This window comes from Notamacropus eugenii, chromosome 2, assembly GCF_028372415.1.
Source record: "Notamacropus eugenii isolate mMacEug1 chromosome 2, mMacEug1.pri_v2, whole genome shotgun sequence".
Taxonomy (NCBI): domain Eukaryota; kingdom Metazoa; phylum Chordata; class Mammalia; order Diprotodontia; family Macropodidae; genus Notamacropus; species Notamacropus eugenii.
This window is the reverse complement of record NC_092873.1, coordinates 141,449,735-141,466,890: the sequence shown is the minus strand read 5'-3', so window position 1 is coordinate 141,466,890 and position 17,156 is coordinate 141,449,735. Positions and strand designations below refer to the sequence as shown.

Here is a 17,156-nt window from a genome sequence, read left to right as displayed (position 1 = left end):
AAACAATACTAATCAGCATGTATAGTCAATTCGAAAGGGAAATGAATTTGAAATGTTCAACTCAGCTGGCCCACTAACTGCAAAAGTTAGCAAGTGAGCTCCCAAAATTCTGCTGTCTGCCACCCATTTGGGAGAGGATAAGGACAGATAATATGTGCTAATTTGGTAGACCATGAGAGAACACCTTCCTTGGCCTCCCACCCTAGAAGGCATGGAAGGTTTTCCAAAGAATGCAACTGATAAACCAAGTTTTATCTTGTCCACACTAAAGAAATGTATAGAATTACAGTGCCAAATTATCTCAAGAAGGAAATCATTTTATTTGTCATACAGGCAGAGAATTTTTTTAATGCCATCTATTTCCTAGAAGGGAACACTATCTTTAATGAGATTTTTAATCTTGTGTTCAGGTACACTTAAATTTAAAAAAAAAATCCATTAGTTTCCTTCAGGTATAAGAATTGAAAGTATTGAAGCATTAGCTATCCTTAGGATAATAGGAATTAGAGCCTGAAAGAATCTCCTCCTTATTTTACTAGCAAAAAAAACCAAAAAACAAAACAGACCCAAAGAGATGGAGTAACTTGTCTGAAGTCACAGAGTTAGTGCCAAACATAAGATTTGATTCCACGTTCAGAGACTAAAAGATCAGTGCCCTTTTCTTACACTATTTACATCTTCCTCATATATTTACTGGTACACATTGTGGTTTGGATGTACTATTTAGAACTCACTAGGTGCAGGGGGAAAAAGAATAAGGATTTATATAGTGCCTACTCTGTATCAGGCACTATGCTAAACACTACAGATATTATCTCACAAAAATCCTATAAGGTAAGTCATTATCCCCATTTTATGCTGAGGAAACTGAGGCAAACATGGGTTTTGTTTTTGTTTCTTGCTTGTTTTTTCACTTTTCTAATCACACATCCAGTAAGTATAGAAGGTTGAATTTGAATTCTGGTCTTCCTGACTCCAGGTCCAGGGCTCTATTTACTGGGCCTCCTCGTTGCTTCATTATCTTATAGTACTGTGGAACAGTGTATGGATTGTTAATGGGAGAAATGCTGGTTCTTTTCCTAGCTTATCCTGTTCACAGAAAACTATGTCATATAAATTTGAAGAAGAAAAAGTCTGACCCAGAGAAATAAGGAAAGTATAAGTATGTTGTCCAGTACTTTATTCTAATGCTGTGTGTGCCAGTGAATGTTTTTGCCTTGGGCCAGGGCAACCTGGTTTCAGTTTCCTTGAAGTGAAAAATTAAAATATTAGCTTGAAGTAACCCATTAAGTTATTAAAAATAATTAATATGTGGTTACTATACACTTTAAAATAAAGTGCTGAAAGAATAGGTCCTAATAAAGATAAAGTTATTTGAAAAGTTGTTGCACTTCTAAAGTTGTTCTTTTCTTCTTAAATTTTAAACCAACCTAAGCCTTTTGCATACTTTGAGGTCAAATTAGAGTACTTAGAAGCCTGAAACTGTCTAAAAGAAATTTTGTCTTCTTCAGGTGGGACCTTTTAGTTTAGATGAATGCCTGTTAAATCAGCATGAGTTTTGATTACACGTGATGCTGCTGCAATAGCAGCACCTCCCATAAAGGAGACCCCTCCCATGAAAGACAAAAATGTATAGTGAATGCATCTGTATGTACAGAGGCAGCTACATATGGCATAGTAAATTGAGTGTCAGATCTGAAATAAGGAAGATCTGAGTTCAGTTCTAGCCTCAGAAACTTACTAGCTATGTGACCTTTGGGACAAGCCACTTAACTATTGTCTGCCTCAGTATCCTTATTTGTAAAATAAGGATAATAAGTAATAACCTACCAGATTGAGTTAAAGATGAAAACAGTTAATGTTTATAATATTATAAAGTGCTTAGTAAACCTTAATGTACTATAGAAAAGCTATTATTATTATTAGTATTGGTAATCAGTAGCATTACATGATAAAAGGTTGACAATGGACTCAAGAAGAACTAGGTTTAAATAATTTCTACATACATACTAGTTATGTGATCATAAACAAACCACTTATCCTGTCAATGGTGCTAGAAAATTCTCCAAGTTTATAGATGGATTGCTAAACTGTATTTGTAAAGGGATTTTACACATTGGAAGTTTTCCATATTGATAAATCATGGGTCTAGATGACATATGTACATGTATTTGCTTTATTTATATATATATATATGTATGAATGTATATATATATACATGCACATGTATGTGTATGTGTATATGTAAGATGTCCTAACATTCTCTCTATAGTCTGTTATACTTATATTTTATGTTTACATATATACCATTAAAATTTTAATTAAGATTTTCAATTTCTTGTTATATTTTTTACCTTATCTTTATAAAAAGTGTCACTATAAACAGATTACATATATACACACACTACATATATACACTATGTGTATGTATATGTGTGTGTATGTATGTGTATGTAGTGTATGTATGTGTGTGTGTAGTGTATGTATACGATTAAGTAATCCAAAAAATTTATGTGAGTGTAGGTCCTTCAATGCATGCTGTATGTGATAATCTGCAAAGTCTATCACAAGCTGGACTAGCCCTTTTTACCCTTTCAACCACTGTAACCTCAAAGACCCCAAAACAGAACTAGATGCCAGAAAAGGGATTTTGAACACACCATTCTTCTTTCTTGTTCTTTAGTTTTCTTATCTATAAAACGGATTAGATGATTTCTAAGGATCTTTTTTGTTCTGGAATCCTTAGAACCTCTAAAATCTCAACCCTAACTTTTTTCTCCTAATAAATTATAATGCTCAAACATTTTAAATCAAATTTTAAAACTGCAAATTTATGGTAGATTCAGTATCATTTCTGCTTTACTCATATCAAAAGTAGCTTACACAGATTGTATTTTTTCACAAAACCTATTAAGCTGAGTTATAATGAGCTAAATTTTCACTGATGCCTTGTTTACATGTCAGATTATTCTTGAGCCCCAAGAAATTCCAAGTGAGTTCTGTTGAATGGAAAAGATGGAAAAAAAAAAACCCAGTAAGATAATGGAAGAGATGGCGATAAAGTTGCTCCCAATAATTTCAAGTTAACTACTTGCTTCAGAAGGTTGTTGTGAGGAAAAAAACATTTTGTAAACCTGAAAATACTTCATAAAAGTGAACTATTCTGAGTAAATCCTCTACTAAAGACTTTCTTCAATGCCCATCATGGTCTGAAGGTATGGGCTTTAGTTCTCTTGTAAAAGTTAACATACTGAAAGTTAAGGTTTCTTTATAGAGTGTCATGTGCTTCTATCAAGTTATAGATAAACTGTTTCAATTTTTTGAATACCAATTGACAATAAACAACCTTCTCTGGACAGTGAAGGCTAATGGCTTCCATTTAATCTCCATTACCCACTATGGTTGCCCAGAAGAAAAAAGAGTTCTCTTCTTAGGAGTCTAGCTGAGAAGAGAGAAGCAACAGGGGCAGGGAGAAGGTAAGGAAGGATAGTGATCCTGTTAAATCTGGCCCTACAGATCAACTTAGTTGTTTCCATTCTTTGGATAAAAATCAGTATTGATCTCCTGATTCTCTTTTACCTCAAGTAGCTCTACAGAGACAGTCTCACTGCATTCCTCCTACAGTAAAGGAGCAAGGCACCTTCTTAAGCTTCTTACTTGAACAGTGGGAAGAGGGAACTGAGTACTGGGAAAGATAGAATCCATTAACATTTATTGTTCCTGAAGGCAGATGGAAGAGTCCTTATGAGTTCAAATGCCAAGAGGCCAAAGTGAGCTCATAATCACTTAAATTATAGTATGGTTCGCTGCCCTCCTGGACTTAAAATTACAAAGACTGTCCACATACATAGCAGACCCTTTAATGCCCCTGGAGGTTAATCTTAATTGATTGAGGAGCCCAAGAAGGAGGAAGGAGCTCTTTTTTAGGACTGAATTACTTTATGAAATACAGTGGCTAACGTCAATATGCTGAACATTTATTGAATAAAGTTTAACAACATTATAATAATAAATGATAGAAAAGAAAGCATGGATTCTAACCACTTTGTCCTCCTTTGGGCAAGCATCCAAGGAAGCAGGGTAAAGAGAAAAGAAAGAAGAAGAGAAAAAAGAAAAGGAAGCACATATTAATACATAGAGTTTTGTTTGAAAGGCAATTATATCAAGTGTCTCTATGAAGTTAAAACATAAAATTGTTAAAAGCAAAAGCATAATTCCTAAATAAAAAGAGTTCATTACTCATGCATAGAAAAAAAAAGACATACCATTTCAACTAGGAAAAATCTAAATGAGAAAAATTAGCAAAACAAAGTACTAAAGACCAGAAAAGAGAAATATTAGCCATCTCAATACACTGACTACACCAGAAAATTTTGTAAGGAGTAGCATCCATCAGCATGCAGTGTTGTAAAAATATTTCTTCAATTGATTATTTTCCCGTAACCCAGGAAGTTTCAAAGATGATCATTTGATAACTTAAATCAACTATATAATGAAATAAGGTAGGACAGGCTTAAAAATAAGGATAAATATGTAGATTTATTTCCCTATTCTTAACCTTTCCATCTTGACCTCACCCCCAAAAAAAGTCCAAACACAGTTTTCATGGTTAGATGAGCTTTGAAGGACTGCCTTTCTTGAGTCTCAGGTCTTCTCTGAAGAACAAATGCTTCTTTCGCGATATTTCCCTAATGTCTCTACTTTTTTTTTTATCCCAACTGTGCCTAAGAACTTTCATATTTAATAATTAATGCCATTGTCATGGGCTTGTTTCTCCATGTTAGATAACCATTGTAGTATCTTTGTGGTTTTGTGTATAAGAATTTTCCCCAAAATTAACTTATTTGGAACCTCTCAAAATGGTCTAGTTTCTATTGGGAAGGGTGTTGGTGCCTTGTTCTTATCCCTCAAATAAAATATGCCACTTTCCATAATACTGCGGCACAACAGCTGAAGGTTCTTTTTGATCTTACTTATGTTCTTTTAAAAAATCAGTATTATATAGAACTTTTGCATTATTTTTAGTGCAATACTCATAACTAAACAAAATAATATGAGGGATTCTCTAAAAAGAAGATAACCTAAAAAATGAAAGCTAAAATATTTTCTAGCATCTTGATAGTTTAGATAGTAGCACCATGTATTTGAAATATATTTCAATGTTAAAGTAGTCTTTTTTCCCCTTGTGACTAATTCTATGGATATCAACTGCAGGGCATAAAATGTAGTATATTATTAAAATGTCTTAAAAATCTATAGACTATTTTTTGGAATTTTTTTGCCCACAATTTTTCCATTCGTGGTATTATTAATATAAGTATTTCATAGGATTATATTTATAAATACATGGGTATTAAAGTGAAATGTCAATTAGAACTGATAAAAAATTTGGGTCCCATCACAGAGAAGAGAAAAAGTACAAAATTGTAGCCCAGTCACAATAGCAATAAGATGATAGACTTCATTCATTATCATCATACATTCTTACATTTATAGGTGTCTAAATAACTCAAGTTCAGACAAACAGAACATTACATATTTCTCTTTAATGGGATGATAAAAGTTGAGCTACTAATCACAAAGACAGATCACTTCTCATTTGTAATATCTTATGTAAAATTATATAGAGTCATTTATAAATTACATTTTTAAATTAAAGGGACCTGGAAAATAATGATTATATTCTTGTTTCACATAATGATAATTAGAAAAAAAGACTCAATTATTTTAAAAATTAAAATCATTGAAACTGAAATGAGGTTAATGTTTTACAACCAAACCAGTCATGAAAATTTCCTGGAATTTACAACTTGTTAAGAGTAAGACTGTCAATATTTTCTAGAGAAAAATGAGTTCTATCTAAAAGCAGAGCCATAACTAGGATGGGGTAACTGGAAATCTTCACCAGGATGTTAAAATTTAGAGGGCATTTGCACCACCTACATTCTAGCACCATCAAAGCAGTTGACCTCAGCGTCTCTCTGGAAAGAATAATTAGGAAAAATTAGAAGCCATCATATAGTATTTTCTCATGTCAGAGACTTCTCACTCCAAATAAGCTCTCCTCTATGGCACTGAAGCTTCATTGTGTCCTAAGATCATTGTCTCCCTGTTATCTATACCGACCTAACTGAATTATCTTTGAAAGTCAGTTTGAGAGTGAGTTTCATGTTGCTTGTCCCTCAGATCTGTTTTGTTAAGCTGCTTCAATGTGGGGGAAAAAATGCTAGTTAAGACTTGGTCCATAAAACAATTCCTAAAACAATGTATTAAAAATCTCACACACTGATAAGCAACTTTTAAGCCAAATTACATTCATTTTTCATCCTATTACTGACATTTTAAAATAGATACATAGAAGGAAAACACATAACGGGGCAAGAGAAATACTTCCAAAATATGTTTATCTCCTTATACATATATTTCTTTTCCAATATACATACATTTCCATGCTTAGAAATCTTGATGGTTTTATTTTCATCAAATATGTTTATTTCTACTCTTTCCACACTTACATTGTTTGATCGCAGAGAAACTCGGCCTCCACATCTTGCACAGAATTTGGTCCGGCAGTACGAACATAAATGGCCACAACCATCAGCGAACTTTGTTTTCAGACAAATGCCACAAGTAGGGGCGTCATCTTTGTGCTCTCCTTGGTAACGCCGGGCTTCTTCACCAATTTTCCTTACTTGTTCCTTATAGCTTTCAAATTGCTGATGTAATCTCCTGGGCAAAACCAAACACACAAACAAAGCAGAAGAAAACTAAGTATGTATCATAGCAGATGGGAAAGTCAGAAGTTTGATATAAGAACCACATAGTTTGAAGCAGTGAGTATTCATTTTCTCCTCTTTTGATAGCAAACAACTTTTGAACAAAAAATTAAAGGAAAAAAACACATAGATTCTCCCTCTTTTATGCTGAAAATGTTGGTGCTTCTCTCTCTGGTAACTATCTGTCTGATGATCTGTGATGTATGAATTGCTTATATCAGACAGTTGGAAGCTCTGTCTGTTGGTTGATCATTGTTTCTCAGTATTTTCTCTGAAGTTCAGGGTGCTGACTTTTTCCCCTGAACTAAGTGAGTGATATATGTGCTTGATTAAAGTGATTGTAGACCCCTCAAAAGTTGCTTTGCTTTTAAAAAAGTGATCTAAGAACCTGTGATAGCAGGCCATTCTGCTCACTGTTACACTATTGTACTTTATTGCCCCTAATAGACAGTAAGATTCTTGAAGTCAGGAATTTTTTTTTCCAATCTTGCTAACTCCATTACCTAGAACAATATATTTCACATTATAGACACTTAAATCCTTATTGAATTGAATAGAATTCACTGACTTGCTCAAATATGAAACAGCTAAGTAAGAGAAGTATGATGAAAGCCTAGGCTGCTTCACTTTCCATCTAGGGTATCTTTTCATAAGCCAGTAGGTTTTTTATTTTTATTTTCAGCATTTTATTCAGTATTTATATTTTATTTTCAGTATTTCATCAGGATAATGCACAGGAAGCTACTCAACAAATGATGTTTGTAAACAAGTGAAACCTCATTTTTTACCTGATTGATCCAATTCCTGATTCATCCAGACCACTTCAGTATTCAATTTAGAGATATTTCTTCACTCTGCCTTCTCCAGTCTTTTAAAATATTAATAGTTCCTTATACATTTGGATTTACTTACATTCTAGAGAGTGCTAGTATGTCAGTTTTGCCTTTAGAATGCCTTCTCACTGCATCTGATATAGCCAATTCCTTCTATGAAAGGACCCCAAGATACACTTCCAGAACAAATGAATTTTTGAATAGCCAGACTGCATTTGTATTTGAAGATTCACAACATTCTTCCATTTGTCCTAGTACCAGAGGGTCTTGTCAGAAGATCTGGGTTCAAATGTTGGCTCTGACACCCATTAGTTGTGTGGTTGATTGTGGGTAAGTTGCTTGGACTCTCTGAGGTGTTGTTGCCTTAGGATAGAATAGCTCACTACTTAATTTGAAGGGTTGTTGTAGAGCCCTTCATATATGATAAAATATGAGCAATTCTCATTATTTAATGAGTAATTACTATCAATGATGTAAGCAATGCAAAATTCATTTGCTACATAAAGATAGAAGATGAGTGATTCAGGATAGCTTTCCACATGCTGTATGTTTCAGTCTTTCCCCAAATGTATCTTGCAGGCAATAGAATCTCCTTATTATTTACTGTTAAACTCTCTCCTCCCTCTGGACTCTTACAAAAGATTCCATAATTTTCTAAAGGTGAACTGAAGAAGTTCCCCTCCTTGGTGACAGCCTGGAAATACCCCAACAAGTGAAACTCATGGGAAATGGCTGGTTGCTTGTCTTGGATTTGTTTACAACAGCGCATCTGGGCAAGCTTTCTGGGATTAGTGTATTCTTTAGAATTTAGACTGCAACGATCAACTCTTTGACCTCCAAATATGTACTCTTACAAAAGTAGGAAGAATCAAATTGAGACTTTTCTATTGAGAAAAAAATGTGGGTATATCTTATTTCCTTCAAACGGAAGTTTGATATAAGAACCACATAGTTTGAAGCAGTGAGTATTCATTTTCTCCTCTTTTGATAGCAAACAACTTTTGAGCAAAAAATTAAAGGAAAAAAACACATTAGATTCTCCCTCTTCTATGCTGGAAATCAAATTTTCCACTTTTCCACATTCATCAAGGACAAGAATTAGATAAAAAATATATACATTCATATGTGAAACATATTTTGCATATTAGACATAGTAGTAGTAGAAATAGTAGGAGTAGGAGTAGAAATAGTAGTAGTAGCAGCTGAACTCCACTGAAAGAAGTGGCTAAAGGTATGAAATATAGTTCAATTTAAATCTTACTTACAACTAGTTTTCACAGTTTAGATTCATTACTGAGATTAGAGTAGGAAAGGTAGAAATCTTATCTTCATGTTATAGAAAAATTACTTTTGGGGGCTGAGTCAAGATGGTGGAATAGAAAGATGCACCTCCAGAAGCTCTCCCCCTACAGCCCATAAAATACCTGTAAAAAATGACTCTAAACAAATTCTAGAGCAGCAGAAGCCACAAAATGACAGCATGAAAGAGTTTTCCAGCCCAAGGCAGCCTGGAAGGCCAACAGGAAAGGTCTATCACACTGGACGTGGAGTGGAGTGCAGCATAGTGTGGGCCATGCTAAGGCAAAGACAGGACTGGATGGGGCTTCAACGTGCCAATGGCAGAAGTTGCATGTTCCAGATTCCTCAACTCACAAATGCAAAAGACACCTTCAAAGATTGGTGAGAAAGTGCTTTCACTTGGGTGAGAAGGGAACACAGTGGTCTAGCCCTGGCTCCAGGCAGCCACAGCTTCCGTTGTTGAAGCTCTGGCCTAAAGCCCCTGGGGGAATTGAGCAGCTCGATTGGGTCTCAGCCCAGAGTGGAGGTCCTGGGGTGAGGAGTGCTGGCTGGAGTGGTGGAGTTGGTGGAGGCTCTGGAGAGGGAATATTGCTCACAGACCAGAGGGCAGGCCAGGAGAGGAATAAACTACTCTCTCTTGATTGTGCCTCCTGGGAGGAACTGAGAACTTACAGGTCCCCAGAGTATACCCTCCCCTTGACAAAGAACTCAAAAGTCAAGTAACTGGCTGGGAAAATGCCCCCAAAAGGGAAAAAGAATAAGACAATAGAAGGTTTCTTTCTTGGTGAACAGGCATTTTCTTCCATCCTTTTGGATGAGGAGGAACAATGCATATCGTCAAAGGAAGACCTAAAAGTCAAGGTTTCTGCATCCAAAACCTCCAAAATAAATATGCAATGGTCTGAGGCCATGCAAGAGCTCAAAAAGTATTTTGAAAATCAAGTAAGAGAGGTGGAGGAAAAATTGGGAAGAGAAATGAGAGTGATGTAAGAAAATCATGAAAAACGAGTCAACAGCTTGCTAAAGGAGACCAAAAAAAAAATGCTGAAGAAATTAACACCTTTAAAAATAGACTAACTCAAATGGAAAAAGAGGCCCAAAAAGTCAATGAGGAAAAAAATTATTTACAGACCAGAATTAGTCAAATGGAAAAGAAGGTTCAAAAGCTCACTGAACAGAACAGTTCTTTAAAAATTAGAATGAAGTAGATGGAAGCTAATGACTTTATAAGAAATAAAGAAATTACTAAACAAAACTAAAAGAATGAAAAAATAGAAGACAATTTGAAATATCTCATTGGAAAAACAATTGTCCTGGAAAATAGATCTAGGAGAGATAATTTGAAAATTATGGGACTACCTGAAAGCCATGATCAAAAAAAGAGCCTAGACATCATCTTTCATGAAATTATCAAGGAAAACTGCCCTGATATTCTAGAACCAGAGGGAAAAATAAATATTGAAAGAATCCACCAATGACCTTCTATAAGAGATTTGACAAAGAAAAAACTCTTAGGAATACTGTAGTGAAATTCCAGAGTTCCTAAGTAAAGGAGAAAATATTGCAAGCAGTCAGAAAGAAACAATTCGAGTGTTATGGAAATATAATCAGGATAACACAAGATCTAGCAGCTTCTACATTAAGGGATCAAAGGGCTTGGAATAGGATATTCCAGAAGTCAAAGGAACTAGGACTAAAACCAAGAATCACCTACCAAGCAAAACTGAGTCTAAGGGAAAAAATGGTCTTTCAATGAAATAGAGGACTTTCAAGCATTCTTGATGAAAAGACCAGAGGTGAATAGAAAATCTGACTTTCAAACACAAGAATCAAAAGAAGCATGAAAAGGTAAACAGGAAAGAGAAATTATAAGGGACTTACTAAAGCTGAACTGCTTACATTCCTACATGGAAAAATAATATTTGTAACTTAAAATCCTTCTCAGTATATGGGTAGTTGAAGGGATTGCACACACACACACACACACACACACATACATACATACATACACACACACAGAGAGCACAGGGTGAGTTGAATAGGAAGGGATGATATCTAAATAAATAAAATTAAGGGGTGAGAGAGGGATATATTGGGAGGAGAAAGGGAGATATGGAATGGGGCAAATTATCTCTCATAAAAAAGGCAAGAAAAAGTTTTTTCAGTGCAGGGGGAAAGGGGGAGGTGAGAGGGAACAAGTGATGCTTACTCTTATCAAATTTGGCTTGAGGAAGGAATAACATGCACACTCAATTTGGTATGAAAATCTATCTTACACTACAGGAAAGTAGGGGAGAAAGGGGTAAGTGAGGTATGGGGGATGATAGAAGGGAGGGCAAATGAGAGAATGAGTGTAATTAGAAGTAAACACTTTTGGGGAAGAATAAGGTCAAAAGAGAGAATAGAATAAATGGGAGGGCAGGATAGGATGGAGGGAAATATAAGTAGTCTTTCACAACATGACTATTATGGAAGTCTTTAGCAAAACTACACATATATAGCCTATATTGTATTGCTTGCCTTCTCAGTGGGGATAGATGGGGAGGGAGGAAGGGAGAGAAGTTGAAACTCAAAGTTTTAGGAATGAATATTGAGAATAGTTTTTGCATGTAACTGGGAAATAAGAAATACAGGTAATAGGGTATAGAAATCTATCTTGCCCTATAAGTAAAGAGAGAAGATGGGGATAAGGGATGGGAGGGGTGTGATAGAAGGACCGGTAGATTAGGGGAAGGAGTAATCAGAATGCATGGCATTTTGGGGTGGGGGGAGGGGAGAGATGGGGAGAAAATTTGAAACTCAAAATCTTGTGGAAATGAATGTTGAAAACAAAAAATAAATAAATTTTAAAAAAAACAACAAAAAAGAAAAATTACTTGTTCCACTAAAACTGAATCATGTTTACTTGGAAAATGTAGTTTCCAGCTTATAGCAATTAGCAATGGATAAGAATACCTTCCCAAATAAAGAAGGCAAAAATTACCCCTTAGTTTCCTTGGGTTCTATTACAGAGGAAAGACAGTTAAAATCAGGGAGCAGCATCATTCAAAGAAACTGAAATGAAACATAAAGAAAGAGAGAATAAAGACATAAATATATATTTTAGGGACTAAGACCACTGGAATTAAAATAAGATGGACAGATAACTATAATAAAATAAAGGATCTTGCATTATAATCTTTATGATAATGTGATATAAGAGGTAGGCTGGTGCAATGGAAATACTATTAAATAGAAAATCAGGATACAAATTTTGTAGTCCCTACTACCTGGGTCAGTCAGTCAACAAGCATTTGTTAAGGGCCAACTGAACTGTCAAGCATTTAAACTATGCTTCAGAGAGCAGATCTCTGATGGGCTGGGCATGCTATAAGAATGCAAAATGTACACTTGCCAAAAAGACTATTTTATATAGGAGAACTCACATGGGGCAGGCAATCACATGGTGGTCAGAAGAAGCGATACAAGGACACTCTCAAGGTCTCTCTCAAGAACTTTGGATTTGACTGTGCAACATGGAAGACACTGGCGCACGAGTGCTCAGCATGGTGTGCCCACATCAGAAAGAGCGCTGTGCTCTATGAGCAAATCAGAATTGAAGTAGCACAAAGTAAACATAGTATGTGCAAATTTGGAGTATCCACCCCAAATATTCACATGAACTATCTGTGCCCAAGCTGTGGTAGAGCATTCCAAATTCGTATTGATCTGATCAGCCACAGTCAGACACACTGAAACTTGAGTTTATCATGGTGACGTCATTTTGGTCCTCCTCAAAAATGAAGGACAATGACCCAAGGGCCAACTATGTAAATAGAGAGGTTTAAGTGGCTGAATGAGAATTCCCAAACCCAGGTCCTCTGACTCTAAATTTGGTACTTGTTTCACTATTCCAAGGTCATTTAGAATCTTCATTCATGCAACATTAATACTATAGGGACAAAATGAACATTAAGAGAGATATTTCAAGATTCTGTCCTTATAACAACCACTGCCTTTTTGACACTAGTCGTGACACTACAATATCAGATTTAATTTTTGTTGCTAGCGTTCTAATGCTTTAACCTATTCCAGAATATGTTATTGCTCTATTATGAATAATAAATGCAAAATGCATATTGTATCATACTGTATTACAGTAAATATGGGTTTCAGTGCTGCAAATATAAAAATTTGAAATGAATTCTATTTGAACATCATGTTCAGAGAATTAATGACACCTATTATTGATTAGTAAGCTTGGCAAAATATATAATCACTGCTTTCAATCTCAAATAATGTTTGCTATTGAATATGCTTATATATTTTATTTAAAAAAGAGATATAAAATATGCAATGACTAAAAAGAAAAAGAGGTCATATTGAAACAAAAGCTTCAGGCCTAGATCTGGATATGTGTGTGTGTACGTGTGTGTGTGTGTGTGTGTGTGTGTGTGTGTGTGTGTGTGTGTAAAATAGGTTCATAGGACAATTATCTTTATGTTGTTTTAATATCTTATTATTACAGAAAAATACTAATGCTAGACCTATAACAACATGAGGAGTGTAATTACATTAATGTAGCATATATTTCCATCTAAATACATATAAAACTGAACATCATACCTTAAATAATCCCCTCTATGTACTGTAGATAGCTAAAACCTGGATTTCAAACCAAATGACTAGTAATGAATGGTTTATGAAGAAATAAAAAAGTGTTGATCACCTACTATGTGCAAGGCAGCATGATTGATGTTATGGGTATCGCAATACCTGTCCATTGTAATGGATGTTCAATGAATATTTGTGGGAGGGAAAGCTTTCTTTTGATGCAACAACATTCCATTTCTTTCATATAAAAGAATGACAGGAAGGAATAAGGAAAATAGGGAGGGAGAGAAAAAAGAGTTAAGGAAGGAGAAGAAAAAAGAAATGAGAATAGAAAGAGAGAAAGGAAAAAACGCTACAATACCTAAGAACTAACTGTGTATAAGACCCTAAGTTAGTCTGAGGGAGTGACTATTAACAACTGAAAAGGATGGAGAGAGCATCTCACAGAACTCCTGAGTTTTACCTTGAGGAAAGACAAGAATTCAGAGAGTCAGAGGTGGGAATCACACACATTTCAGGCATGACTAATGAACTGCGCAAAATCATCCAAGTCAGAAGTGATCTATCAAGTTCAGGAGAAGCTAGTAGTTCACTTTGGTTGGAACATGGGGTTCATGAGGAGAATAATAGGAAATAAGACTGGAGGTGTAGGTTAGAGCCAAATTATGAGAGTTCTTTAAATGCCATATTGAAATGTTTGTATTTTATCCTAGAGGCAAAGGGAAACCAATAAAGATTTTTGAGCAAGAGAGAGTAATATATTCAGGCCAGTTCCTTGGGAAGCTCAATTTGGCCTGATCAGAGAAGGTTACCCTATCATGTACACCTAACAGAGACAGAAAAGTGGACCAGAAAGTGCAAAGACAATAGCTATGCCTCTGAGCCTTGTTTTGAGTCCACTCTGATTCACTTGCATGACTAGACCCAGAATTCTGGAAACAGTATAGAGTCTCTGACCCACATAATCTTTGGAAATTGTTGGAAAGCAGCCCTGGAAATGGCTTGAACAGGAATGATAATTAACAACCAGGAATTGCCTATAGTTAAAGGGGGCTTTCTAACCCCATTAGACATAGGCTTGGCCCAAAGACATTGATCCTGATTGGAGTGAAATGCTTAGATTTTACTTAACTTTCTAACTATTTTGGTTAAAAAGAATTTGGTTTCTAAAGATTAAGACTATGAGAGCTGTCATCTCTGTCCTTATGGAAAGAATTTTTCTTTTCTCTAATGTAATATTTAGGTTTCTTAGCACCCTGCTTTGCTAAAAGAACTTAAATTTAGTATCTAGGTTATAAGCTAAAAGGATGATGATTGCACCATTTTTTCCTTTTGTGGGAAAAATGATGAATCAAATCAACAATCATTGACAGCACCAGCCTAGAACAATAAGAGGTTAAAGGACTTGCCCAAGGTCACATAGCTATTTTTAAGAGATAGGACTTGAAAGCAGGTCTCTCTGGCTTCACGGCCAGGTCACCATCCACTCTACCAGGCCACTTCTTGATGTGTTGAAATTAACTTAAATGTAAATAGTTACTAAGCAAGTATAGTTTTTTATTTTTTTTGTTTGTTTTGGTGTAGATTTGTAAATTAATTAGTTGGAAAACTTCTCCCACTAAGGCAAATCCATAACTCATGGATACTTCAGAGTCTTATTAAATTGTGCGAATTGCATATGTAAGCATTAAATGATTTGCCCATAACCAAGCAAGTTAGTATTTGTCAGAGATAGGACTAAAACTAACACTCTACACCTTGTTTCCCTTTCTGTAGCTACCTTGCTTTTTGGTTATTGGTTACTATTAATGTTGTTCAGGAGGAACCTGTTATCTCACTGATAGGAAAAACTCCTTCTAACCAACATCAGTTATAAAATAATAACAACTAGGATTTGCCTAGCGTATTATTTTCAATGTACTTTACAAATACCTAATTCATTTTTCAGATTAATTCTATATGAAGTGGGTGTTACTACGAGCACCCATTTTACAAAAAAGAAACTGAGGTTAAAAGTTGTTAAGTGACTTTCCCAGGGACACATAACTAGTTCAAACTTGAGTCTGCATCTGAACTCAGGTCTTCTTGGTTCCACCGTACCGTTTAGCTATCTCAAATCTCTACCAGATTTGCAAGTTATAATCTGAGTGTTACCTGTGGCAATCACATGTTAAGTGACCTGTCCACAATTATAGAGCCAGTATGTCAGAGATGAGACCTGAACCCAGGACTTACTGATTAGATAGCACTCTATTTACTATACCATACTGACTCTTCCCATCTACTTTAGCCTCTCATTTGTTATTTACACTGATACTTAATTTCTAATAAAACATCTAACATATTTAAGAAAGAAGTTGAAGAGAAATGGAAAATGAAACTAGTATGCCAGAGGAGATGCTGACACTCATGAAAGAATTAAAAATTTGCTTCAGCAGTAATAGTTCACAGCACATATCCACTAGAAATTACAAACAGATGAAACAACTTTAAAGGGTGGCAAGAACCCTTGTTTTCTCAACGATCTCACTGTACCATCCTGCCAGATCACCATCCTCCCATTCTTGGTCTTGAATTTCTATCACTGGAGTCATGTCACTGGACTAGACAACAGAAATAGAATTCCCTCTTCAAAAAGCCCCTTCTAAAATTTACCTTAGAAAGGAAGGAAGATCTTTAAGGGAACTTCTAACCATTTTCCGCCATCATAGGTTAGTTTATTCAACTGGCAAGCAAATTATCTTCTAGGCCACAGTTTGTTGTCACAGAGAGCCTATGAAATATAGAATAAGTGTGGTTCATCAAGGTTGGGCATCATGGTGGGGAAGAGGCAGGAGACAGGAAAGACTTAGGAGCACGGGGGTAAGGAAAGAAGGAGGAGATATCTGAGGTACCTAGGTACTGAGCTAAGGAAGAGAGCACCCTAGAAAGAGATGGCATTAATGGGGAAATGGTGAAAAGAAGGAAACATATCTTGAACCCCTTGTCATAATAATTATCTTTGCATTTCAATGTCTTACCTTCTAAGCTGACTGTGAGTCTCTTGAAGGTATGGTAATTATACCCATGTGGGTCAGTCAATGATCATTTATGAAGTGACCATTTTTGTTCAGTCATTTTCTAGTTATGTTAAATTTTTTGCGACCCCATTCAGGGTTTTCTTGACAAAGATATTGGAGTCATTTTGTCATTTCCACCTCCAGTTCATTTTACAAATGAGAAAACTAAGGCAAACAGGGCTAAGTGGCTTGCCCAGGGTCACACAACTAATAAGCATCTGAGGCTGGATTTGAACTCTTCTCCAGGTCCAACTCTCTAAATACTGTGTCACTTTGCTTTATACTCCAATTCTGCAAGCAAATGCATACACATTTATGAAGACTTTGTGCTAGGCACTGCTAAGCATTGGAGATACAAAGAAAGGCAAAAACAAAACAGAAACAGTCAAACTATCTCTTCTCTCAAGAAGCTCACATTCTAATGGGGGAGATAGCATGTAAAACAATGTCCATGCAGAATATACATGGAGCAGATGAAGAGTTCCATGGGGCAAGTGGTTGGAGGAATCAGAAAAGGCCTCCTGCAAAAGATGGCCTTTCAACTGAAACTCCTGGGAAGCCATGAGACAAAGATGAGGAGGGATCACATCACAGGC

The 17,156-nt window shown here is 35.6% G+C and overlaps 1 protein-coding gene across 5 annotated transcripts in view; it reads right to left on the bottom strand.

Moving 5' to 3' along the window:
• RIMS1 (regulating synaptic membrane exocytosis 1) overlaps window positions 1-17,156 on the bottom strand; it is a 717,070-nt gene that overhangs the window by 402,078 nt on the left and 297,836 nt on the right. For 4 of the 5 annotated variants that reach the window (XM_072642598.1, XM_072642588.1, XM_072642597.1 and 1 more), the window contains exon 2: window positions 6,516-6,729. In XM_072642598.1, the coding sequence (XP_072498699.1) occupies window positions 6,516-6,729 (214 nt within the window). The remainder of the gene's footprint in view (window positions 1-6,515; window positions 6,730-17,156) is intronic. The other variant, XM_072642596.1, reaches the window with a different exon arrangement.